Here is a 27112-nt window from a genome sequence, read left to right on the forward strand (position 1 = left end):
CGGTGGATGAACGTGAGAGAGCTCTCTGTTTCCGAGAAGACCAACATATTGGGTTGGAGCCAAGATAGACGATATAGCCTGAAGTGGAGACGTAGTCACTAACATCACGACCCCAGTCCGCGTCACAAAACGCGTGAAGGCAGAGAGGAGAGGCGTTGTTGAGGTGAATACCCATGTGAAGAGTGCCACGAAGGTACCGTAGCAAGCGTTTTAGGGCTGTCCAATGGTGGTCAGTGGGGTGGGTTAAGAATTGTGCAAGCTTATTGACGGGAAAGGCTATATCAGGCCGAGTAAGGGATAGGTATTGGAGACTTCCAATTATGGCACGATAGTTGGTTTCATCAACGATAGGTTGATTTGGTTGGGCGAGTAATGGTGGGTGCGGAAGCATAGGAGTGACAGAGGGGTTGCAATCTTGGAAGTTAAATTTATGGAGCAAGTCGAATAGGTATTTGGTTTGGTTAAGGTGAATACCGGTTTTGGTCGGAGTAACCTCAATGCCCAAGAAATATGATAGTGGACCTAAATCTTTTAGAGAGAATTTTGTAGAAATTTGGGTAATAAATTGGTTTATATGATTTTGGTTTGGGCCGGTGACGATGATGTCGTCAACATAAACTAAGACAAGGAGGGTCGTTTGAGTTGTGGATAGGATAAAGAGGGATGGGTCCGAGACGGAGTTTTTAAAACCATACGTGATGAGGTACGATTTTAATTCGGTGTACCACGCTCTCGGAGCTTGTTTAAGGCCATAAAGAGCTTTGCGTAGTTGACATACGTGGTCGGGTTTTTCCGGGTCAGTGAAGCCAGGGGGTTGTATCATGTAAACGATTTCGGTGAGTGTGCCTTGAAGGAAGGCATTGTTAACATCGAGTTGGTGTAAGTGCCACCGTTGAGTGACGGCAATGGAAAGGACGAGACGGATGGTGGTAGGTTTGATGACGGGACTGAAGGTCTCCGAATAATCAACACCCGGACGTTGGTGGAAGCCTTTAGCAACAAGACGGGCTTTATGTTGTTTGAGGCTACCGTCGGGATTGTATTTTATTCGAAAAACCCATTTACAGCCGATGAGGTTTTGGGCATGGGTGCGAGGGACGAGTGTCCATGTGTTGTTTTTGATCAAGGCTTGGTGTTCGTCGAGCATGGCAGCTCGCCAACGAGGGTTGATTAGTGCTTGTTTAGTGGTTGTAGGAGTGGTGTGAGTGAGTGGGGCAAGGGCTGTTTTGGCATACTTAGGATTAGGTTTGATGATGTTATGGGAGAGACGGGTTGCCACGCGGTTGGGAGGGGGTGGAGGTGGAGGGGGAGGAGGTGGTGAGGGTGATGGTGACGGGTTGGCAGGGGTAGAAGTAGAGGGTGGGGAGGGTGCGGGTTGAGGAGAGTGCGGGGAAGGAGGAGGGGTAGTGGGGGTGGGAGGGTGTTCTGGTGGGGGGGTTGATGGGGTGGTGAAGGGTGGTACAATGTCGATGAGGGGAGTGGAGAGGGAGCACCAACGGTCAGTGGTTGGAGTAGGTGTAGGAGAGGTTTTGGAGAGTGACGGGTAAGGAAATTCGGTCTCAACGAATCGAACATGGCGAGATGTGTAGAGCTTGTTGGTGGAAGGGTCATAACAAAGGTAAGCACTTTGTGTGGATGAGTAGCCAACAAAGATGCAGGGTGTGGATTTGCTTTCAAGTTTGTGGTGGTTATAAGGGCGAAGCCAAGGGAAGCAGAGACATCCGAAGGGACGAAGTTTATGGTAGTTTGGTGGAGTGCCGTGGAGTATTTCATATGGAGATTTGTTTTGAAGCGTTGGTGTTGGGAGCCGGTTGATGAGGTAGGCGGCAGTGGTGAAGGCGTAGGGCCAAAATGTAGTGGGTAAGTGGGCTTGGGTAAGGAGAGCTAGTCCAGTTTCGACGATATGACGGTGACGGCGTTCGGCGAAACCGTTATGTTCGGGTGTGTGCGGAGGTGAGGTAAGGTGGGTGATACCGTTATCGAGGAGGTGTGGGGTGAGTTTCTTGTATTCCCCACCATTGTCCGAGTAAAATGTGCGAATTGGTTTGTTAAAAAAATTTTCGACTATGGCACGGAACCGAGTGAATGTAGGTAGTGTGTCAGATTTGTTTTTGATTGGGTATAACCAAAAATAATGGCTAAAATGGTCAACGAAAATAACATAATATTTGAGGTTGTCATGAGATAATAAGGGTGCCGTCCAAACATCCGAATACATGAGGTCGAGTGGTGATGTCGATGTAAGGGAAGAAACGGAGAATGGTAATTTGGAGCTTTTATTCATTAAACACGCATTACAGTGATCGAATTTGGAAATACGGAAATTAAAATTGGTGTTGAGAAGCTTGAGAGTGGCGGTGGAGGGGTGGCCAAGTCGGTGATGCCAAGAGGTCGAGGAGGTTGCTGTGTATGCGTGTTGCGGAGGTGGAGGACGCCATTCATAGATGCCGTCATGGAATTGGCCCTGAAGAAGGATTGCCCCCGTCGAGAGTGCCTTAAAACAAAAGGAGGTGGGTGAGAAAAAAGCAACAGCATGATTGTCTTTACAGAATTAAGAGACGGAAAGCAATTTACGAGCGATATTTGGTACGACTAATACATTATTAAAAATAAGAGAGTTGTGAGAAAAAGAACCATGGTGGGTGATTGGCAGAGAGGTTCCATCGCCTATGATGAGATCATCGGGGCCGGTGTAGGGAGCATGGAGGGATAGGGTGTCGAGGTCGTTGACAATGTGGTGCGAGGCACCACTGTCAATGAGGTAAGACGAGGTGGGGTGGGTTGCAGCAGTGGCGGTGTGGGCATGAGCACGGGGTGTTTTGGTGAGTGGTGGGGGAAAGGTAACATTTGGGTAGTCTCGTTTGAAGTCGGGACAGTCGCTAATGACGTGCCCTTTGCTTCGACAGTATTGACACCGTCCGAGAAAGGGTCGGGGTTTCTGGTTGGTGGGGGTGGAGTTCTGTGGATAACGAGGTTGGGTGGTTGGTGGATATTGGGAACGGGGTTGGGTGGTGTAGGGTTGTTGTCGTGGTTGGTGAGAATTGTAGTAGGGTTGGCGAGAGGTGGCAGCGTGAGCAGATGGCTGGAAGGGGGTGGATATGGGTTGGTTTTTGACGAGAAGCTCTTGGTGAATAAGTTTCTCGTGGAGGTCTTCAAAGGTTATTGGTGTGTCACGGGCTCTAACGGCGTCAATGACGGATTTATATAGGGTTTGGTCGAGGCCGTTGAGGATTTGGGCAGTGAGGTCCTCGGAGTCGACGGGTTTTCCGAGTTGGGCTAATTGGGCAGCGCACGATTTGATGGAGAGGACATAGTCAGTGATAGACTTGTCACCATGGGTAATATTGCGGAGGCGATCCTTGAGTTGAAGGATATGGCCGCGGGATGGATTGGCATAGGTTGTGGCAAGGAGTGTCCATGCTTCTCGAGATGTGGTGGCATCGAGAATGATAGGAGCAACGGATTCGTGAAGGGTTCCGGTGAGAGCACCAAGTATAAGTTGGTCTTGCTTGAACCAGGTTTGGTACGCAGGGTTTGGTACGGGTTCAGGGTTGGGTTTTGCGGTTGTGGGTTCGGGTGTGGTTGTGGTTGTTTTTGGTGGTGGTGATAGGGAGCCATCAAGGAAGGCAAATAAGCCGAGGCCTTGAAGGAAACGGGTCACTTGGAAACGCCATGAGCGATATGTGGTGGGAGTTAGTTGATGACAATTAGGAAAGGAGATGGAGAGTAGGGGTTTGTTAGGTTCATCGACATTTGGGATGAGGGCATTGGAGTGGTTGGCCATGGTGATGAAGCTTGCGGTGAAGAAGACGATTAGGGTTAGGATCGTTTGGCAGGATGATACCATATAAGATTTAGAAGTATGAAGGTTATTGTATATATTGCAAATGATAATTACAACATTATATAGGTACAAACCTAGTGTGAAAGCTATCAATAATATCCTACAAAAGTGGTAACTAAATACATGAATCAAGGGAAGATAAAAGCTAGACTAATATACAATGATATGCAATCAGTTGGTGCAAGATTTACGTAGATTAGGATCTTTATTGTTAGTATGAAGAATATCTTCAACAGATACTTTACTAGACAAAGCTATAAATTTATAACTATCAACAAAAAAGTGATTTTAATACTTATGGAGCGTCTTAACTGCGAGACCTCACATCACAAGCTCAAAACAACTAGAGCTAACAAAAATGCCCCGATCTGAATAACTCAGCCCGAATAACCTGATCCGACACTTGAACTCAAGACCTGAACTTGAGTTGAACTCGAATTGATCCGATCAAATATAACCCGACACGAATGTTTATTGTTATACACTGATTCTTATCCATTTAACTTTTAATAGTTGACCCAAAATTGACCCGAACCCAAAATGACCCGAGCGAGGCCCACCTGATCAACAAGAAGTCTGCAAACCCCGGATCTGACCCGACCCAACCTGACTATGTTAAACCGTGTACCAGGTCTAACGACAACTAGTTAAAGGGTTTCATCAATACTTAAAACAGGAGACTTCAAACATAAATCCAACACTAGTATTATTAACCGTAAATTGAGATATATCAAATATTCATCAGTTGGTCTGGTCTCCCTTTATAGTCATTTCGGTCTGAAACAAATAAACGAAATTTTGAGACCATTTTACAAGTAACTAGCTATAACATTAGCTAGTTGGATCATTATAGTTATTAGAGAATATATTAGATATTATATTAGAGATATTATTATATTATTATTAGGAAAGATATTATTATGGTTATCATAATAATCTCTTATAGAATATTAGGAATATTCTTGGAGTACCCTTCAAGACAGTCTCTTATATAATGTAACTGATCCATCATTGATAATCAAGTCATTCAGTTATATCTCTCCTCTATTATTAACAATAGTTACACTTGGCTATAAAATGATCATAAATCCCGTCATTTTATAAAACGGAAATAATCCTTCTGAAAACAAGAATTTGCGAATATTCGTCTGGCTTTTTTTCCCTCGTAAAAACATGCACGTAAAAGAATTGTCGGTGCCTAACTACAAAATTTTGGAGTTGTCTTAGTCGGTCCTTTGAGCTTTGGTTAGTTCAAGCTAAGTCATCCTAAGACAAACAAGAAGCTTTAAATTATTTCATGGTCAAACGTACGAAAATCTTAGACATATAGGAATTGGAGCATGTTGATTGGGTGATATATAGTACTCCGTACTAATTTATTGTGTTCACATCTTCATATAATTTAAGTTGTGACCGTCACAAATAAAACGGATTTAATATAAAATTATATCTACTTGGAATTCAATTTAAGTAATACTCAATATAGAATTTCTTAATTTGCATGTCCATGCATGCATTCAAAAGGAACGTAACCCCACCTAATGAAGCGTGCTGATGAGGCATCTACTTGGAATTCAACTACCATGACCATAGATTAGTACTTTAGAGTTCTTCATTATATATCCAATCCCTCCGTTTTGGCGTTATCTAAGATTATATCCGTCTTAACCTTAATATAGGTCAAATACTAATTCAACTACCATAAGCATATATTTGTACTTTGGAGTTATAAAAAGTTGTTCATTACATATCCGATCACTCTGTTTTGGTAGTTGTCTTCTTTAAAATGGTCATATTCGTTTTAACCTTCAAATAAATCAAATAATAACTCGTATTATTAGATGTGAATTGTGACAAGCTCTGTGACATTTTCAAGGCAGACTGCTTTTTGTCCTATCTAATTATTTAACTCATTTTTTGTTTAAAACAGATATAATCAGTTTTAAGTAAGAATTTGTGCTTTTTTCGAATGACGGCTGAACTTGTGATTTTGTATTTAAAAAAAAATCGTCTATGTATAAGAAATTATATTGCGGATTATATCACCAGATTTATGTGTTCATATATATAATTTGAGAGTAGAGATTGAAGATTTATAATGATGTTTAAAAAGTGAAAATAACATCTATAATACAAATTTGTGTGTGATCCGCATTACAACACAATAATAATCGGACGTTCTTAAGTTATATGAAGTATTCAATTTCTCCATTACTATTTTTATAATGATGTTTTAAAAAGTGAAAATAACATCTCTAATACAAATTTGTGCGTGATCCGCGTTATAACACAATAATGATCAGACGCTCTTAAGTTATACGAAGTATTCAATTTCTCCATTACTTCGTGCCATGGCTATGTAAGAGGGTATACCAAGATTGGAAATCACAAAATATCATAATACCATTTGCTATGTTTGACAAACCGTAAAAATCTAGGGAGTACTAATTTTGGGTGCCCGAAGTTTCACTACGTGACATCCACTTAGATATTATTCCGTTTGTGTTTCAAAGTGACCATTAAATTCTAAGAACACCCTTCCACCTCTTCAATAGCCAAACCAATCAAATGATGGAAAACCACATATCAAATTTCCATGAACATTTCATACTTACAACGATACACTCTTCCGAGTCTCGATAGTACTCTCTCACGTGCCTTTATGTAAAGTATATCATTTTAATGAACAACCATACATGATGTATGTAAGACCGTAAGAGGATGATATCGAAACTCGGTATCAAGCAACGCATTCTCATTTTCCATTTTGAAAAGGTCAAGAAAACATTTCAGTATAATAGGCCAGAACTCTAAAGTCTTTTAACCAAATAGTATACTTTGGTTAAGATAACATTTAATATGTAAAACAAAGGATTTCTGGCTGTTCTAATTAAAAGCATGATAGTTCTGATCAAAACAGTAATGCAAACTGTCTGATTTTAATTGCATTATGTGGTGGAAGCTTATATATATTTATATCACATGATAATGGTGAATGTAAACTAATGAGAGACCATCTCTCCTAAGTTTTTGTGACTAATGAAGTCTTTCGCTAAAATAACAGATATAACTAAATAAAATAAAAACAGGATTAGTTAACGAAGATTTACTACTTTTTCTCGCTTTGGAATAAGCAAATGTTTCACTTAATCGTCTGCACTTCTGCGAGGCTGCAATTAGTCGATGCATATCTTCAAGTTCTCAACGCAATTTTCATCATGAATCCAAAAAACAGCGAGCATATTTAAGGAATATGGCCATCTTAATATTATGTAGTTCTTATGACCAGGGTTCAAATTTGTCGAAATTGTATTGTAGCTCCCTTTGGAAATTAAAAAAAAAAACATGCTTAATCAGACAACACCATGGCAGCACATTTCCACTAGTAAATATAATATCATGTTCATGTGCATCAGGTAGCAAATAAAAGAACTTGAAGATATTAATAACTACTCCGTAGAATACAACTATCTCTTACACAATGTCTTTTGAATATGAGAATCTGAGATATTAATCAAATATCTAAGATCTAAGTCCAGATATTTGATTTGAATATGAAAGTAGATTGTATTTTGCGGGGTGAACTGATGCCGGTTTTTCTGAATGATAAGTCCGTGTTCAGAAACTTGGAACTGTAGCGTATAAGAAATAGTACAAGTTGGTAATTCTGATAAGATTAACAATTAATTACATTGCGAAACGACAAATTATAGCAGATACTAGTTTGTTATGCTCTAACGTTGATGATAACAAACAAAAGCATTAAAGCTTCCACATGACAGTCTAATTGCAAGCTACTGTTCTATATACAGGGTGTATTAAACACAATAACATTATTCCGCATCCCCGTGCTTCAAAGCTTTCACCTAATGCGGCATATGAACTGATGCCCTTGTTTCTGAATGATGGATCGAACTGTCTTCAGAAAAATCGAACTAGAGGGAATTTTAAATACTACAAGTTGCTAATTCAGATAAGTTTAATTACTAATTACATAATACTGTAAAACTACAAGTTCTAGCCTAGAGTTTTCAAATTAGTTCCACTTGTACTTTATTATGCTGCAATCAATATTGATGATAAGAAAGCATTACAGCATCCACATGACACAGTGTGTAACTGCAAACTGTTCAATATACAGGGTGTATTAAACCACATTAACAACATTATTCTGTCGTCCCTGTGCCTCGAAAAGACTACCACCTATACCGCTTACCCCGGCCTGTTAACAAAACCATGCGTGCTCGCCCCAAACGTACATTATCATTCCTAGTTCAGGATTACGGTGTTGCTCGTGTTCCCCAACTATCCATTCATGAAAATTCTGTCAAGTATCGAATCAGTGAAATAACATGTACACAGTTTAATTTATCAGTTCGCTTTCTTCCTGTCATATTTCATATTTCAATACCAAAGAATTATGATAAAGTTGAAAATCAAAAACCAACTTTCAAGAAATGTAGAGACCCTAGGGAGGGGATTTTACCATTCTTATGTCTGAATTAACATCAATGAATTACACTGTGTTTATTGCTAGTGATCAATGTCACAAAACCTTCAATATTACTACCGTTTTATAACCTTCTTATCTCCTTATGATCAATAATTCAATACACAAATAAATGTGATCATTTAATCACAAATCTCTTCATCTCCTACGCTAATTCAAAACTGATTACCTTAAACACTATATATATAATCACCACAAACCATCTCCTCCACAAAACAATTTCCACTCCTTACTCAAAATTCCTGCTTTTACCACTCGTTTTTGTCTTCATTCCACAAACAAACCACCATGAGGCCTCTCAACATCATCGTGACAATTCTCATAGCACTAGCAATATCTACACCAACACACACCCATGCACGTCCTATAGACACCGTTTTAAGTCACACCGAGCCACATCCACTTGTGACACGACTAAACCTGGACAATAACGCCACAAACTGTTGGGGGTCATTGTTCAAGCTTCAGGCTTGTACCGGTGAAGTCATCAATTTTTTCTACAATGGCGAAACATATTTGGGCTCGGAATGTTGTAATGCGGTCCATACTATTGTCCATGATTGTTGGCCTTCTATGCTTAACTCTTTGGGCTTTACTTCTGAAGAAGGTGATCTTCTTCGCGTTTATTGTGAGGCCCAGGCCCAACATGAGTCCGGTCCACCACATTAAGGAGATTGATTTACCACGGAAATAAATTACGAAGATTAATTAGTTTCGTTGTTGGTGTAGTAGCTTTATTTTCGGTTTGCTGGTTTTTCAAGTTATGATACGATGTCCAGATTGCTACCGCGTCTGTTCTTTCATTAATAATGAGCTCCCTTTTGTATTTCATTAATCATAATCTTATCAATGCCATCTATGATTATTATAGAGGTTTAGCTCAGGAACTTCACTTAAAACTTCAGAATATTGACAGACCACAGACTTATATAACATTATGCACAGGATGATCAAATATGGTCATACAGTCTCGAAAAATACCAAGTACATACCTTGCTGTTCTTAGAGAGTTATACAAAGCAACACAGTAGAAATCTTTATTTGATATAAGAATCACGACTCACGAGTAAACGAAACACGTCTGTTCTAAGAAAAAGGCCATATCTTTGTCAAATAAGACTACTAAAAGTCTGTAGAATACAATTTATGACATGAATTCAGTGAACATGCAAAAAACGACACATGACCAAAGGAATTAGGTTCTTCATACTTCCGGCTTTTCGCAAGGTACAGCATAGACCATATAATCAACATCTCTTTGCTGATCTAAACAGAAAATTCGTACATCGACACTTACATTATGAATTCATGATTATGCTCCTCATTCAATTAACCAAGGTTTATCAGCTGGATAATTTCCTGTAGACAAAAAAAAAACCAGTGAATACTCGAAACCATTAATTTACATCTATTAACACAATCACGACTTAGAATTATGTCGGTTAATCTCTTGAGAAACGGTCTCACATAACAATTCTGAGAAATAACATTAACTGATAGGCAAACAAAGTCGTCTCACAAGAAGTTGCGTAAGACCGTCTCCTAAGAGAATTTGCGCAAATGAGTGAATAAAACAAACAGCAGTAGATCAAGTCACTCAAAACTATGAATCAACTGAATAATTCTCACAAAAAGTTATGTGAGACCGTCTCATAAGAAAATTCGCGCAAACAAGTGAATAAAATAACAATATCAAACCCACCAATTTACATAATAACATCAATTATAAGCAACAACAACCAGTAAATCAACTTACTCAAAAACTTGATTGGCCAAGAGACTTGTTAAAGTGATCTGCCAACTTCGAATCCCAAAACCCGACATAAAACTGAGCAAGTCCATGAAGAAAGAAAGCAGCTTGATTAACATTCAAAACACCAACAATATCACAAACAACACTCCTTCTCAATCTATTAGCATCCAAGAAAACACAAGTCAATTCCTCAAGAACATCACCAACCACCTCACCCACATCAACCCCAACAGCCATCTTTCTAACCACCTTAGCCTGCGCCTCTCGAGCCCGTTTCGCAATAGCAGGAACCATCAACCTTAACCCACACTCAATGTTTTCTATCTTATGTCCTAATGACCCATCCAAATTCCTCCAAGCATTACAAGGCCTGTTTAACGATTCCGGGTCGAACCCATTATCGTTCTCGTCACTGTCGTCGGTTTCCAAGAATGAACGGAGGAGATTAGTGAAGATATAAGGGTGGAATTCTCCTAACCATAAGAAGGGTTTTTCGACATCGCTACGCCATGAAGGGTATAGAAGCTGATCAACACCGTCATTGGTGGTGGCGGCGTCGAGGGCGGCGAAGTAGGTGGTGAAGTGGGTGAGGATGAGGTTGACGTGGGTTGCTAGGGTAAGTGGGTCCGGCGGCGTGGCGATGTCGAAAAGAGTATGGGTTAAGTGAGGAAGGAGGGTGGTTTTTAAGGTTGTGATCCAATCTTTGTAGAAATCTTTGAATTGTCGAGTGTTCTTGAATCGGTTAACTATCGATTTAATCATGTTTGATTGATGATGAATTTGAAGAATTAATGGTGAAATTAGGGTTTGTTAATGGTGGTTTCTTGATTTGGGGAAAATGGGAATGAAAGCAGAGGAATTGGGAAGTGTGTGTGATTTGATTGTTGGGGATGGTAGTTCGTTTTGTGGGGTCGGAGTAACTGATTTGGGATTTTGGAGGGAAGTTTTAATTTATTATTCTAAAAACCCTAGGTCTCTTGTAAGGGGCCCATGGGAGATCGATTTTTCCGTTTCTCTTTATTTGTTTTTCAGAACCGTTTTATTATTGACCGTGGCTCAAAATGACTCATTATAACAAAAAAATGTGGGCAATAACTCCTTATTTCTTTTCGTGGAAAAACGGTAACTTTCTTTTTTTTTTTTTTCCTGGTGTAACGAGTCAACGGAAGTGGAGACGACGGTGTTTGGATTAGTCTCTTGTATTGGCTGTTGGATGGAGATTAAATGGGGATATAGTTTTTGTGGTTCAAGGCGGGCTAATAAAATGGTTAATGATATGTTGAATTTAAAGACAGTGGTTATGGATGGATTATACCATCAGTTGTAAATCTGGTTTTATGTTTCTACTCTTTGCTATAAACACTAAACATGATAAAGTCAGGATTTATAAGAGGAGAAAATTTTCAACAAGGCGGGCAAGTAATGGCACAAGGTAAAATTGAAAAAATTTCGAAAATTCCAATTTAATTTTTTGAAGTTTTCATTCTTCAGCGGGTCGAGCCTTATAGATTCTCCGTGTATTTTTATACATGGCTTCTTTGGTTTGAGATGTACTCGACATATATCGTCTTTCCCATAGTATATCGATCTGCAAAGCCTTATATGAGACACTCTCACGTAGCTAATTATATTAAATATAAATAAATAAATAAATAAAATGTATGAGTGAGTACATTTGGTTTGATAACTTTGCAAAGAGTAGTACAACAAAATCAGTTATACATAAATGGGGGTGTCTAGCTTAAGGGATATGAATAGCTGCTTGCAGTAAAACCTAGTTTTGCTGGTCTAACCAAGAGGAACCGCTATGGCATCAAGTTCAAGACTTATTTGTCCAGGGAACAACAAACACAATGAAGACGATATGCAACAATTGAACAATAAATATGGTGTCTAAACAAATAAGGTTACACTCATTTTTGGAGCTTGTCGAAATTCCAACGTCATGCTCCCTCTAATCTTGTACAGCCGGGGCTTCGGTTATGTCCCCTTCGTCGTCAACATGCCATCTCATAACAAAGTGTCATGGCAGACTACTTCATCCCCATCTAATAATAGCCGAACCCCATGTGAGGCCAGCACCAAATCCTGAGGCAGCAATGACGTGTCCGGGCTTGACTCTCCCACTGCGAACAGCTTCATCCAATGCCAAGGGGATAGATGCTGCACTCGTGTTTCCGTAATTTGCCAGATTTGATATGACCTGCTCTGATGGGATTTCCAGACGTGTTGCAACTGCATCTATGATCCTCTGGTTTGCCTGCACTTCCAGTTTATACCATTGTATTGGCATTTGGCAGAAATCATAATTTGTTTAACAGTTACATGGAAAGATAGGGGTATGAGGTAGAGGATTAAGGCTTTGCGGAAAGTTATTAAATTTCCGTGCTGAAGACTCACAATCAAGACATGAACAGCTCACCATGTCTTATATCAGTATGGTCTTACTCAAAAACATGTGCAATTGTGAAATTAACCCCCATAACTTTCAATTGAAGTGATTAGGTCCCATAACTTACATAATATGTGAAATTAAACTCCTTTATCAAAATCTCACGAGAAATTCAATTTATTATATCATAAAAGTAAAAATGGTTATGTTCTTATGAAAAATACGAAATAAAAGTTTTAATAATTTAATCAAAAAAAAAAACATAAATTATATAAAATAGAAATAAAAATATTTTACGAAAATCAACAATTTATTATTTTTATATAAAGTACAGATTTTTCAAATTTTTGTAAAAAAATTACAATTGCAAAATATTTTGTTAGGTAGTTGTGTTAAAATCAGAAGTCGGAATAAAATATTTTCATGACAAAAAATAAAATAAAAGGGTAAAAAAAATATTCAAACATTTCTACTTTTCAACAATTAAAACAAGTTTACACATAAAATTGTTAATTGTTTTTTTTTTTCCAAAAAAATCAAACCGAATTACATACGTATGTAAAAAAAATGGTTTTACTATGTGAAACGTATGATTTTAGTATGTTATATGTACACGTGTTGGTATAGCTGTTGGTATATAATGATATTTTGGTGAGATTTTTGATTAATTTTTAAAAAATTTTATTTCGTATTTTTCAAAAGAACATAACCATTTTTACTTTTGTGATATGATAAATTGAATTTCTCGTGAAATTTTGATAAAGGGGTTTAATTTCACTTATTATGTAAGTTATGGGACCTAATCACTCCAATTGAAAGTTGTGGGGGTTAATTTCACAATTGCACAAAGTTATGGGGGTTAATCACCACTTCCCCGCAAAACATGTAACCAAATTCATATCTATGCCTAGCAAAACAGGGCATCCGGGTCTACTACGGGATCAGGTCAATCAGATTTTAGTCCATTTAAGTGTCATACTGTCATTATAGGGTCATTTTGGATATGGTCGTCTGGGACGAGTCACTTATGTCGATCATGTGTTATGCAGATAAATTTAGGGGTAAATTAAAACTGAAGTGAGTTATGGATGATTACCTGATGAAGTAGCAACCAATCAACATTGGAACTAGTTAGACCGGCCTTCTGAAGAGCAGCCTCAATGGACACTGGCACAGATCGGGCAGCGAAGCGGAAGACTTCTTTACCATTCATATTAATATACGAGTACGATGAACGCCGGGGAGGAAAACCCGTCAAAGCACCATTTGTACCTACGGCCTCGTTTGTTTCATCGGGCCTCCAAGATGCATTTAAGTGCCTGCAACGATTACGATTAGGATTTTGAGAACTCACATACATAATGCTCGCCCCTATAGTCTTACTCCTTAAGACAAGAGTACAAGAGTCATGCATACCTTATACCATCACCATCACTATGTAGGTCGAAAGAGAAAATACCATCCTCTTCAACATCACAAGCCTGCAATAATATCAGACACAAAGTCACTAAGCAACATTAAGAGGTTTTTTTTTTTTTTTTTGGTGAGACACTACCTACGAGGCTACAAATCAAGTAATTTTTGTGAAAAAGTACCTAAAAGTTCTATTTTATGTCAAACACTTCCTAAAGCTTAATAACTCTTTTCGTCAAACACTACTAAGATCACTTTTCCGGCATGAAAAAAGAAAAAAAGAAAAAAAAAACCGACATTGACTGACCGATATTATAGCCTTTGTCGTTTATTTTTATCGGAACTATACTAGAAGTAATTCTTAAGTTCTTCTCTAAAATAGAAGATACAATAACTAGAATGAAGATAAAGATGGATGATAGAAGAATGATAAATAGTTTGAGAAAATAGCGCAAAACTTGGGTATTAATTTACAAAATAGGAACAGCGTTAGGTAATTTTTTAAAAAGATACGACAAGTCAACGTAAAAAAAAAAAAAACTTGACCTTTTTCGCCGGAACAGTAATTTTCATAGTTAGTTACAAAAATAAGATTAAACATTAGGTAGTGTGTGACAAAAAAATAAAACTTTAGGTATATTTTCTCAAAGTGGCATAAATTTTGGGTATTGTTTGACAAAAAGTTCGTACTAAAATTATCAAGCAAACAAAAACAAAGCCTTAGTCCCAACATGGTTTGGGACCGGCTAACATGAACCATCATCCGAATCCGTCTAAGTTTGAATTCACCAATACTGTCAACGGTAAATAAACCAAGTAAAAGAAAATGAAAAGAAAATTATCAAACAGTCAACCATCAACACTATTTACCGAGAAATCAAGGGTAGTTATCATATTCACACTGGATAAAATAGATGACTTTCATTTCCTCTGCTTGCTGAGTAGTGGAACCAAGCCATGTACGAACTAATTTTTTTCACCTTTACTACCTAGCTATGTGTTCCCATAATCCCATAGGCCATAACCACTTCTGTTTGCTTTTCGCTAGATTTTTTTTTTTATCCAAGCGCATGTCATTACTCTCATACATATTCTCCAACACAATAACAAAAGGGAGCGTAAACTATTAACTATGATGGATAAAAATAGAATACATCAAATCTTTGCTGGGACAACTCCGTAGTAAATTAATACAAAAAAAAAGTTGTAACTATGAAAACAGAATACAAGCACACAAATCCCATTGTTGTAATTCCGTATACCAGATGGGTGATCTCTAGACATACAATGAACCTGAATCAAAGGCGGAGGTAGAAGGGACTGAGAGAAAATAAGAAGCCTACCTGAACTACCACCGCACCTGCAGCATCCCCGAAAAGAATACAGGTTCCTCTATCAGTCCAATCAACAAAACGCGAAAGAGCATCTGCAGCTACGACTAAGACATTCTTAAATCCACCACCTGGAATTCACAAAGAAATTAATAAATATTTGGAAGAGTGTAAGGCAAGGTAACTAAAATGTTAAAATAATGAGACTTTTCTAGATTTATTTAGATTCATGCATTTAGTTAATACCATAAATCTAGATTATTCAGGCATATGTATGTACAATGAATCAAGATGATTCATGTAATCTAGATCATTCATGTACAATGTATGCATGTACTATGAATCTAGATGATTCATAGCATACATCCTAGAATATGAAAAGTATGCTAGAATGTGAAAGGGTGCGTATCACCTATAAATATCGTGTCATCCAAGGCATTGTAATTTAATCAAATCAATTCAATCAATTCTATTATCAATCAAACTAAAACATTTCAATCACAAAGTATTTCCTTCTATCAAACATATTTTTCTCCACTTTCTCACATAAACTATCCAAATTCCCAACATTTGGCATCAGAGACATTAAGGATCTTAAAGGGCCCCTTGAAGTATGGCTTCAAGTTCAAGTGTTTCTCTCCCTGCAATCCCAAACTTTGCAGGAGAAAGTTACGATTATTGGAGTGTCAAAATGAAACTATTTTTAAAGTCTTGTGATTTATGGGAGATTGTGGAAAAGGGTTTTGAAGCAAGAGTAGAAGGAAGTGAATATTCCGCTGCAAAATTACAACAACTGAAAACTGTTGAAATGAAAGATGCAAGGGCACTTTCATATATCCATAGTGCTGTTTCGGACAGCATAACACCAAAAATCATCCGGGCATCATCAGCAAAAGAAGTCTGGAACACTCTTTTGGAGGAATTTCATGGGTCCGAGAAAGTAAGGATTGTAAGACTCAATAAACTAAGAAGAGATTATGCAAATATAAAGATGAGAGACGACGAAAACATTAAAGAATATTCGTCAAGAACGGAACTTGTAAATCAAATGCAAATTTATGGAGAAAGTACTAGCGATAACACAATCGTTCCAAAGGTGCTAGTAACTCTCAATAGTAAGTTTAATACTATTGCCTCTATGATTGAAGAATTTAAAGATCTGAGTACACTCGGCACTACCGAGTTGTTTGGTTCACTGTTGGCACACGAGGAAAAATTCATCAAAAGCGATGAAAGCCCAACTGAAGGTGCTTTCCAAACTAAGCACAAATCAAAGTTACCTTATCTAAAAGAAGGTAATGGTAAACATGTGGAGGGTAACAATAGTTCATCCACACCTAGAAAATTTCCTCCATGTGGCACTTGCGGCAAAAACAATCATTCAGAACAAGATTGTTGGTTTAAAGGGAAACCCAAACTACAATGTAGATTTTGCAAGTAGTTTGGCCATTTTGAGAAAAATTGTAAAATTAAAGCCAAACAAAACTCACAAGATCAGTCCACCCACCAAGCAATTCAGGATCATCTATTTCAAGTTTGTCAAAAAATTGCTTATCGATAGTGGTTGTACAAGCCATATGACTCATGATAAGAAGATTTTCAGTGAACTTGATACTTCAAACAAGTCTCATGTTCGTGTGGGAAATGGAGCTGTCTTAGAGACACAAGGAAAGGGAACCATTGCTGTCCAAACTAAGAAAGGTACTAAATTTATCAATGATGTTCTCTTAGTACCTGATCTTGGTGACGTGAAAACCTGTTGAGTATACCTCAAATGATGCTCCATGGCTATTCCGTAATCTTTAAAGATGAACATTGCATCATCTATGATCCACAAAAAAGGGAAATTGCTAAAATCAAAATGCAAAACAAGGCATTTTCTCTATTTTGGGATACATCTTTGGATCAGGCTAACAAAGTCCAAAGTGATGAAACATGGCTTTGCCACAAGAGATATGGGCACTTCAACATTGGTGCGCTTAATTTCTTATACCACAAGAACATGGTGCGTGATATTCCCTCTTTGCTTCCTATCCAAAATCTGTGTGATGCATGTCAACTTGGTAAGCAACCAAAGGAGAAACTTGAGCTTGTTCATACCGATGTTTGTGGTCCCCACAAAACTCCTTCTTTAAGCGAGAATAAGTACTTCATTTTGTTCATTGATGACTATACTCGTATGACATGGGTATATTTCATGCGTGAGAAATCAGATGTGTTCAATGTTTTCAAGAAATTCAAAGCTCTAGTGGAGACACAAACAGGGTGCAAGATGACTCCCAATTTGATAAAGTTTGTGAAGACGAGGGTGTTTTGCGAGCATCAACTCACAGTTGGCTATTCACCTCAGCAAAATGGATTTTGAGAAAGAAAAAACAGAACAGTCATGGAGATGGCTCGTTGCATGCTCGCAGAGAAAAATTTGTCAAAGAAATTTTGGGCAAAGGCCGTGTATACTTCGGTCTATTTGCTAAACAGACTCCCTACTAAAGGAGTTCAAGGAGTGACTTAATTGAAGCTTGGAGTGGAATTAAGCCGACAGCCAAACATCTTCGAGTATTTGGATCAGTCTTTATGTTCACATTCCATCTCAAAAGGGGACCAAGTTGGATGAAAAAGACGAGAAAGGAATTTTTCTCTATTATAGCACACAATCAAAGGGCCACCGAATTTTCAACATTAATACTGAGAAAATTATCATTAGTAGAGATGTGGAGTTGGATGAAAATTCTATGTGGAATTGGGAAGAAGAGAAAGTTGAACGAAGAAGTGTGATATTTGAAGATTCTGGTTCATCTCCTCAAGAGCCAGTAGAGTGTATACCAAGCACTCCTCGCAAAGCTGGTAACACGCCTACCTCCTCTTCCACACCACAAAATAGCGATTCGGAGCCATCATCCCCTCATTCCAGTGATGAGAAGAAATCTCTATCTGATTATCTATCAAAATTGTCCTATTGTTCATTTGGATTCCGAGTTGTGTGAATCATGCTATTTTGCAACTAATGAACCATATAACTATGAAGAAGCCGCCAAAACCAAAGAGTGGCAGGAAGCAATGAAAAATGAGATTGGCATGATCATCAAAAATAACACTTGGGAGCTTGTTGATCCACCACAAGACAGGAAAGTGATCGGCGTCAAATGGGTATATAAGACCAAATTAAATCCCGATGGCACGATCAACAAATATAAAGCGAGATTGGTTGTCAAAGGCTATGCAGAGGAAGCCGGGGTTGATTATGGAGATACTTTTGCCTCGGTAGCAAGACTAGACACCGTCAAAACTCTTATTGCTTTGGCAGCACATAAGAGTTGGAAAATATATCAGCTTGATAGTCAAATCGGCTTTCCTCAATGGTGAACTTGAAGAAGAAATTTTTGTTCATCAACCCGAAGGCTATGTTGCCAAGGGAAAAGAAGAATGTGTGTACAAATTAAAGAAGGCTCTTTACCGTTTGAAACAACCGCCTAGAGCATGGTACACAAAAATCGACTCATATTTTATGGAGCAAGGTTTTGTGAGAAGTAAAAATGAACATACACTTTATGTGAAGAAGGGAGGAGCCAATGAATTTCTCTTAGTCTCCCTCTATGTTGACGATCTCCTCGTTACTGGGAATAACATGATTGTTACTTTCAAGGAGGAGATGAAGAAGATGTTCGAGATGACAGATTTGGGTCTCATGAACTATTTTCTTAGGATGGAGGTTCACCAATCTCAAGATGGGATCTTTATTTCTCAAGCTAAGTATGCTCAGGATATTCTTAAAAAATTCAAGATGCACCATTGCAAACCAGTAGCAACACCACTGGCCATTAATGAGCATATATCCAAATATGATGGCAACCAGAAGGCAGATGCAAGGCTATACAGAAGCATTGTGGGTAGTTTGCTTTATCTGTTTGCGGCAAGCCTACTTTCTAGGTTCATGACTTATGGGAATAGCGAAAAGAATCCTGAGATATCTAAGGGGAACTTCAAATTTTGGAGTTATGTTTGAATCCGGTGTAGAGCCAAAATTGACAGCCTATTCTGACAACGATTGGGCCGGTTCAGTTCACGACATGAAAAGCACTTCTGGCTATACCTTCACACTTGGTTCCGGGATGTTCTCATGGATGTCTAAGAAACAAGGTGTTGTGGCTCAATCTACAGCTGAAGCAGAGTACGAGGCAGCAAGCGCTACAGTTAATCAGGCTATTTGGCTAAAGAAGATACTCGCCGATATGGGTCACACACAAGACGATTCAACAGAGGTTCTAGTAGATAGCAAATCAGCGATCGCTATTACTAAGAATCCAGTTTGTCACAGCAAAACAAAGCATATGAAGATCAAATTTCATGCCATTCAAGATGCAGAGCAAGAGAAAGAAGTCAAGCTTATCTATTGTCCTACCGAGTATCAACTTGCTGATATCTTTTACTAAAGCTCTACCAAGAAACAGATTTGAGTTTCTAAGACTCAAACTCGGAGTTATGGCCACATGTCTCTAAGGAGGAGTGTTAAAATAATGAGACTTTTCTAGATTTAATTAGATTCATGCATTTAGTTAATACCATGAATCTAGATTATTCAGGCATATGTATGTACAATGAATCAAGATGATTCATGTAATCTAGATCATTCATGTACAATGTATGCATGTACTATGAATCTAGATGATTCATAGCATACATCCTAGAATATGAAAAGTATCCTAGAATGTGAAAGGGTGTGTATCACCTATAAATATCATGTAATCCAAGGCATTGTAATTTAATCAAATCAATTCAATCAATTCTATTATCAATCAATATCAATCAAACTAAAACATTTCAATCACAAAGTATTTCCTTCTATCAAACATATTTCTCTCCACTTTCTCACATAAACTATCCCAATTCCCAACATAACTAAAATAGAGCAACGAAATTAAAGTCAGTACCCCTTACGTGACAAGCAGCTGAGACCAGTCCGAGCATGAAGCCACTGCAAGCTGCGGTAATATCATAGGCCAATGGACTTTTGCTGCATCCCAGTGCTCTTTGTACCTAAATGATAATAATAAAAAGGCTGGCGTTATATTGGTGTATAATAAATTTACAGAGCAGGCATCTGAAGAATATACGCAGATGATGTCAACATACATCCCAATATAGGCTCTGATTACTGTCATAGCCTCTACCAATTATCAGTTATCATTGTCGGTGAACCTTTATTGCATACATGCATAGAGCATGTCAGTGACGGATGGGGTCCTAATAGATTTAAAATATATTATTAAGTGAATCTACGTATTTATATTTTTTTTGCACAAATAATGGACAAAATCACAAAAAAAAAAAAAATCACGGTGTACCGCGACCTCAGAAGCCCTAACATGCATACTTCCGTGTAGCTTAGTAGGGAGTATGGGATGAGGCCAATGATCTATAAGCAGTCAAAAGCAACAGCCGCTTTACTTTCCGACCTCTAACAAGAAAATTTTCAAAGTAGATATAAGGGAGAATTCTTCCCGAGGAATCTGATAGAATATAACCAAGTTCCAAAAGAAGTGAGTAGGATAGAAACTCTTGTTCCTGACTTTCTTTCGAAGAATATGAGAAAAAGTAGAATATTGTTCAAAAATTATAAAAGAGAACATAATGTTAGCACACACCTGAGGAGCACTGCCAAAGAGGTCTTCAGGAGTAGATGAGCACATCAAGACAAGATCAATATCATCAGGATCGAGCTTGGCCATCTGAAGAGCTTTTTTTGCTGCTTCCGAAGCCAAACCTATTAAGCTATCATCACCTATAATATTAAACGAGCAGACAGCCATTTTAGTCTTTAATTAAGAGATGTGAATGCCTCGTAAAGAAACAAAAAAACTTTGTGCTTTTAACTGTTTGATTAGTTTTGCATTGTTTACAGCTCTTATTCTTAAAACTAAAACAGATATAAAAGCAAAAAAAATAGTCTGAGAAGCTATCGTATCATGGCTCACACCAAGCAGTATTTAGAAAGGGTAGAAAGTAATTCAGAACAAGAAATCTATCTGTTATACCCCTGTGAGCAAGCTGTACACAATATATATTTGCTATAGGAACGGAAATTTAGGAAAAGCAAATACAAATGAAGTTGTTGGCCATTAGGGATGCAGCTTAATAACTTAATAAGAATCGGAAAAGTGATGCAAGTGGGGTTGGGGGCGGGGCATTTTGGGTGTTTTGGTCATTTTCAGAAATGAAATTATACCAACAAGATCTGCATATACAACATATGCCGGAACACCCGCAAAAAGCACATGTATACGACCTATTTGAATATAGGAAGTAATTGTTTGCGTCTTGAACTTTCATAAGCTTTTTTTTTTGTCACATACTCAATCCACTCCCAACCATCTGCCAAAATATTTATACCTGAAAGTACACGGCGGTTGCGAATCCCAGTTCGAGTAGATATCCATTCATCAGAAGTTTCAATCATTGTGGAAAGGTCATCATTGGAGATCTGCAGCTTCGGTACAGCTGAGCCACAGCCAACAAGTTTGCAACCTTGGTATACGAGCCTACAATAAAAGACATACATCAGATGCTTCATATTATAGGCAGAAGAATAAATGGAGCGCCCAGCCCAATTACTTCATCAGAAGTTCAGGCGTATAGAATAGGAGAGACGAGAAAGAGATCAAACAACATCTAACAAGTACACGTATAACTGAGCCTGTGCCTTAAATACATTCTCTCATTCATAATAAGATTAAAACAATTAAAAAAAAAAGCCTGAAAATTCCCATACAGCGTTCACAACAAAGTTACAGCAGAGTATTTGTCTATTTGATATACAGTTTTCACAAAGTGATCCAAAAGACCTATTGACAGGGGGTCCATTTAGGTGTACACTATTGCAGTGCCCTACTCATGAACAAAATCACAGTGTTACCTTCTCAAAAAAAGTAGCCTTATTTGGTAGCAAATTGTTGTATTTACATTTAGGAGAAATCGACATTGCAAGAGTGTGGGTTATCACACATTCACACTATCTACATCTACTTGGCTTGTGGGACATTACTCAAAATAAGGTGAGCTCTACAGTAGCATGTTCAGCTATCTCATCCGAGTCATCCGACTTACTTGAAACATTGAGCTCTAAACTTGCATGTTCAAATGCCTCACAAACCTAACTTTTAACACTGCTCGATAATATCCAAGTTTGGAGCATGGTGAGCTGGATCAAAGGATTACATCTGCTCAAGAAGTATGTTGGCTACCTAAAAAGAGACCTTAAACCTCCAAATGACCAAGCAAGATAGCTAAATTCATATGGACATACACTCTAAAACATGCACTTATATAAACATTGAGCAAGATTCGCTCTTACAGAAAATCGAGAATCTTCAATCTTCATCCTAAACCATATGCTCAAGAAATTTAAAACCTCATCAGTGGCAGTTACCCACAGAGGAACGAAAAAAATCTCCATTTCCAGTTAAAAGTTACTCGTAATACTTTCTCCCCTAACTACAAATCCTGGTTCCGCAACTAAATCCCATATGATGCAGTGACTTCCTCTTCAACAATTAGCCTTTTAATTGTTGATATACACTTTTCTAACATCCAAACATTTCCATAGATCATAACTCCTATCTCTAGCATTGCCCTCTCTTTCACAGACGCGCGCGAACGCGCCACACACATGATTAAATGAAGCCCCAATGTGCTTATAATTGCCATTTTTTACAGTCTGAAATTTTTAGACATCAACTTGCACTACACAAATCCCATAAAAATGCAACCACCTCATTTCTAACTGCATAAAAGTACTAATTATGAAAAGAAATTATGAATAAAATACAATAAATAAAGTAATTAAAATTACCTTGGAGAAATTGATACAGTGGGAGAAACACCAGCTGCTTGTTTATCAACACCGCCACTAATGGAGGAAATGAAGAATACCCTTTTGCGAAAACTAACATATGAACAAAACCCAGATCCATTTAACCCAAAAGATGAAGAAATTCTTTGTTTTAGAGAAACTGAAGGTGAAACCATGAACCCATTTCCATATGCAGTCGCCATTGATGCAGTAACAGAGATTATAGAGGAAATTTGTAATTGGTGAACAAAATTAGGTGAAATTGCATTACAAAGGAGAGATCTTTAGCAATTGGAGTGAAAATTAATGTATTGAATTTGAAGCCATGAATGAATGAAATAGAAAATGAAAGTAGTTTATTTTAGTTGATTAGTAGGACTAATAAATTGAAATTGAAATGCAATAAAAGATCACTTTTTGCGGAGACTCCAAAGGATGGTGAGTTGGGTGAGGGGATGGTAGGACCTTTTGTTTTTCTTTTTTCTTGTTTTATTTAAAAATCGTGGTGTTAACCGTTGATAATAATGAGCATACATTTTCATTTATAATCGTTGCAATCTACAAAGAGGGTGTAAATTTACTCTTTTTTTTTTTTTTTTTTTTTAGTAAAGATCAATTTCATTAATAATAATAATAATAATAATATGTCATACAAGAATTGCAACAAAAATTAAAATTAATTGAATACAAATTTGTAAAACACAGCAAGACAAACTCTTCTTAAAACTAAGATCGTTATTAGATAAAAGCATTTCTACACACCACCCTCTAAAATATCGTTGTTTCTTCATACAGCCAACTGCGAGGGGATCCATAGATCTGATAATAAAGTTTTGAAAGAGATGAATCTTGTCCGATCTCACAAATCGTAAGCAATAATCCAATATCCATTGCAGCACCATATAACTATAGATAAGACCATTGATCTTCCACATAATTCTTGAACCTCTCAAATAAAGGGATGAATCTCACACAAAGGCGAGGACAAATCACCAATAAAGGAGAGGCAAGAGTTATTTGCATATAATTAATAATTAATAGATATTTAGTAAGGAAAATGGAAAAAATTGGGGCTTACCTCCACCAAAATTGGTAGATGGTAGCCCCTAATTGATGAACTTGAAGGTTAGGGTTAGGGTTTTTAGAGGTTTTAGAGAGAGACTTTTTTAGAGAGAAGTAAAAAATCCTCGGGTGTAAATTTACTTCAATCACACGTTTTTTTTGGGTTGATGTACGGGATGTGCATCTCATTCTCTGTTTTTTTGTTACAAGAAGCGGGATTACCCCAATACGAGAACGAGAAAACAACACAATAAACTAAAAAACATAGAAAGGAACGACCCTAGGTCACGACACTCCACCAACATCCTGTTGCATTAGCCGAAACAAATGGTTCTGGGTATCCTCTGGTTCCAAGATGAGGAGTTGTTGCGATTGAGTCACCCCTTAGTTCGTTAACTAATCCGCGCAAGCAGTTGTCTCCTTATAGAATGCACCTCGACCTTCCATGGTTAATCATTCAGAAAACACTTACAAATTTGGACTAGATGGGCAGGGGCAGAAGGGGCATTATCATCTGATTTCAACAAATTAACCATCACTTGGGAGTCCGTTTGGATAATAAGTTGGGGGAAGAGTAACTGAATAATGAGTAATCTTTTTAGTTTAGGGTGCTCTCCAAAGAAGTAAACAACTAGCAGGTGATAGGACCTTTGTGAGTATTGACGGTAGAATGTTGTATTTTATGAGTACATAATGGTGGTTTATGTTATTGCCTTTCATTGAGCAATCAAACAAGTATAAATATTTATTTTTATTTTTTTTGTAAAAGTTAATCTTCCATTGATAATCAACAATTACAAAACGAGAACCGATAAAGATATATTCACCTAGCTAATTAGCTGGACAATGATATCCTCATTTGGACAATCATTAAACCAAGCATACAACCGAATACAAACATGGTACTTAATTTTTGCTACAACTTGTTCCACGGTTAAAGACACTTCTTAAAAAAGTCTGGAATTTCGTTCTTGCCAAAGTGTACAGATAACCGTGGCCAATGCACATCGAGCCCATCTCTTTCTCCATTGCATACCCCTGAATTTGCCAAGTTTGTACAATTCATGCTTCAATGAAACAGGCCTCCTATACAGTCTCAACCAAGTCAAATTTTGTTGCATGACCTGGCTAGCAAAGGAGCATTCAAAGAATAGGTGCTTACCTGTCTCAGAAGCAGCCATGCAGAGAGCATACCTACTGACCATTATGACAAACCCCATCTTTAATCATATTATTCTGTGTAGCCAGGGCATTCCAACCAGCAGGACACTAATAAAATGATGTCTAGGAGCAATTATAGGATCCAGCAAAGGCTTAACCCAGCCCACTGGAGCTCCACCAACACAGAACATCTCATATAAAGCTTGAGTTTTCATGCCTTTTTCTTTATAAGCCAGAGCAAATGAAGTGGCAGCCCCAATAGGCCTTATCCTCAACATGAACTCATTCCTTGTTTTAAGTAAAGAGCTCCACAAGACAATACTAGTTAAAGTAAGTGATACATCCCAGACTCCCTTGCTTTTTAACAAATAGTTGTTACACCATCGAGCCCAGACTGTATCACTGTATCAGGTCTGACAATAATTCTCAATAAGGTTTTCAACAACATTGCTTTGTTCCAACTTAATAACTCCTTTATCCCAATACCACCATGTTCTCTCTTCCTACATAGATTAGTCCATTTAAAATAGACCACCTTCTTATGAGATACAGTGTATCCCCGAGAAAAGCTTTTCACATTTGAGCTATAGACTTAATGACATTCCTGGAAAAGAGAAAGCTTGCCCACCAAAAGTAGTTCTCAATACCAAAAACAACAGAATTTAGTAGTTGGACCTTGCGTGTATAGGACAGTTGTTTATTCAACTAAGTATCGTTTTTACCTTTGATTTCCTCCATTAGTGGCTGGAACCGACCCCTAGTTAGTCTTGCATAATGCAAAGGAATTGTAACACCCCATTCTTATCCGGTCAAGGTAATTGGGAGATATTACCTTCTCGGTTTCCAGAGGCGGTGAACCGGAGTTACAATAAAGAAATATTTATTATAAATGATAAGTTTAGTGATTACAAACCATAAACTAATGAATAACATACAACTCATGACTACTATACCCATCTAGCTAGCTATACTCATCTCGTGACTCATCAAGCTCGTCCCATCTCCCGCGTACTATCCAACAATCTGTATCTAACCTGCTCCCCATATGACGAAAGGACATCACATGGATCAACACAAGCCACCCCAAAAGAGACAGGTGACATTTACACAAAAACACAAACGTTAGTTTCAATAAGCAAATAAAGTACGACATGACTCGAATGTGTGAATATGCAACATGACTATGATATGAATGGACTACCATCAACAACCACCACCACGATACTGGAACACGCCCAGACATACCGACAACCACACTGGTACCGGGACACGCCCAGACATACCGATAACCACAAACAGTGCACCGGACACGCCTGCACGCACGGGCCCGAACCCAATCGGATCCTCTAGAGACGTCGTGTCTCAACCACACGAATCCCTCCGTAACTCAAGCCATTAATGTGCACACCCCTCTTGGGGTGGGAATCTCCAAGAGGCGACTTAAGCGTAAGGCGGTCTCCCAACCATCTTACGTCTCCGAAACAACAACAACAACAACAACAACAACAACAACAACAACAACAACAACAACAACAACAACAACAACAACAACAACAACAACAACAACAACAACAACAACAACAACAACAACAACAACAACAACAACAACAACAACAACAACAACAACAACAACAACAACAACAACAACAACAACAACAACAACAACAACAACAACAACAACAACAACAACAACAACAACAACAACAACAACAACAACAACAACAACAACAACAACAACAACAAATCCTTCAACATATATGATAATGACCAATACATGAACCACAACCAATATATCATAAT

The 27112-nt window shown here is 37.9% G+C and overlaps 2 protein-coding genes across 2 annotated transcripts; both read right to left on the reverse strand.

The window, feature by feature from the left end:
• Positions 1–9626: 9626 nt before the first annotated feature.
• On the reverse strand, positions 9627–10965 carry LOC141585781 (protein INAPERTURATE POLLEN1). The gene is made up of 2 exons (XM_074406831.1): positions 10111–10965; positions 9627–9713 (listed from the first exon to the last, which is right to left on the reverse strand). Exon 1 carries the CDS (start codon positions 10867–10869, stop codon positions 10111–10113), a length of 759 nt encoding a protein of 252 aa, XP_074262932.1. The 5' UTR covers positions 10870–10965; the 3' UTR covers positions 9627–9713.
• Positions 10966–11767: 802 nt separating this feature from the next.
• On the reverse strand, positions 11768–23493 carry LOC141587356 (beta-ketoacyl-[acyl-carrier-protein] synthase III, chloroplastic). Its single transcript, XM_074408822.1, has 8 exons — positions 23090–23493; positions 21631–21779; positions 20886–21022; positions 20172–20277; positions 15256–15374; positions 13916–13980; positions 13596–13818; positions 11768–12367 (listed from the first exon to the last, which is right to left on the reverse strand). The coding sequence occupies exons 1-8, from the start codon at positions 23290–23292 to the stop codon at positions 12146–12148; spliced, it is 1224 nt and encodes a 407-aa protein (XP_074264923.1). The 5' UTR covers positions 23293–23493; the 3' UTR covers positions 11768–12145.
• Between the last annotated feature and the right edge of the window lie 3619 nt (positions 23494–27112).

Source organism: Silene latifolia, chromosome 6, assembly GCF_048544455.1.
Source record: "Silene latifolia isolate original U9 population chromosome 6, ASM4854445v1, whole genome shotgun sequence".
Taxonomy (NCBI): Eukaryota; Viridiplantae; Streptophyta; class Magnoliopsida; order Caryophyllales; family Caryophyllaceae; genus Silene; species Silene latifolia.

What these genes read in the sequence shown, in the direction of transcription:
- LOC141585781 (XM_074406831.1), bottom strand. Translation starts at nt 10,869, where the DNA reads ATGATTAAATCGATAGTTAACCGATTCAAGAACACTCGACAATTCAAA.
- LOC141587356 (XM_074408822.1), bottom strand. Translation starts at nt 23,292, where the DNA reads ATGGCGACTGCATATGGAAATGGGTTCATGGTTTCACCTTCAGTTTCT. An exon ending in TCTTTGGCAGTGCTCCTCAG is followed by an intron (nt 20,278 to 20,885) that starts GTGTGTGCTAAC and finishes ATTATCATTTAG; the next exon opens with GTACAAAGAGCACTGGGATG. An exon ending in CAGGTGCGGTGGTAGTTCAG is followed by an intron (nt 13,981 to 15,255) that starts GTAGGCTTCTTA and finishes ATATTATTGCAG; the next exon opens with GCTTGTGATGTTGAAGAGGA.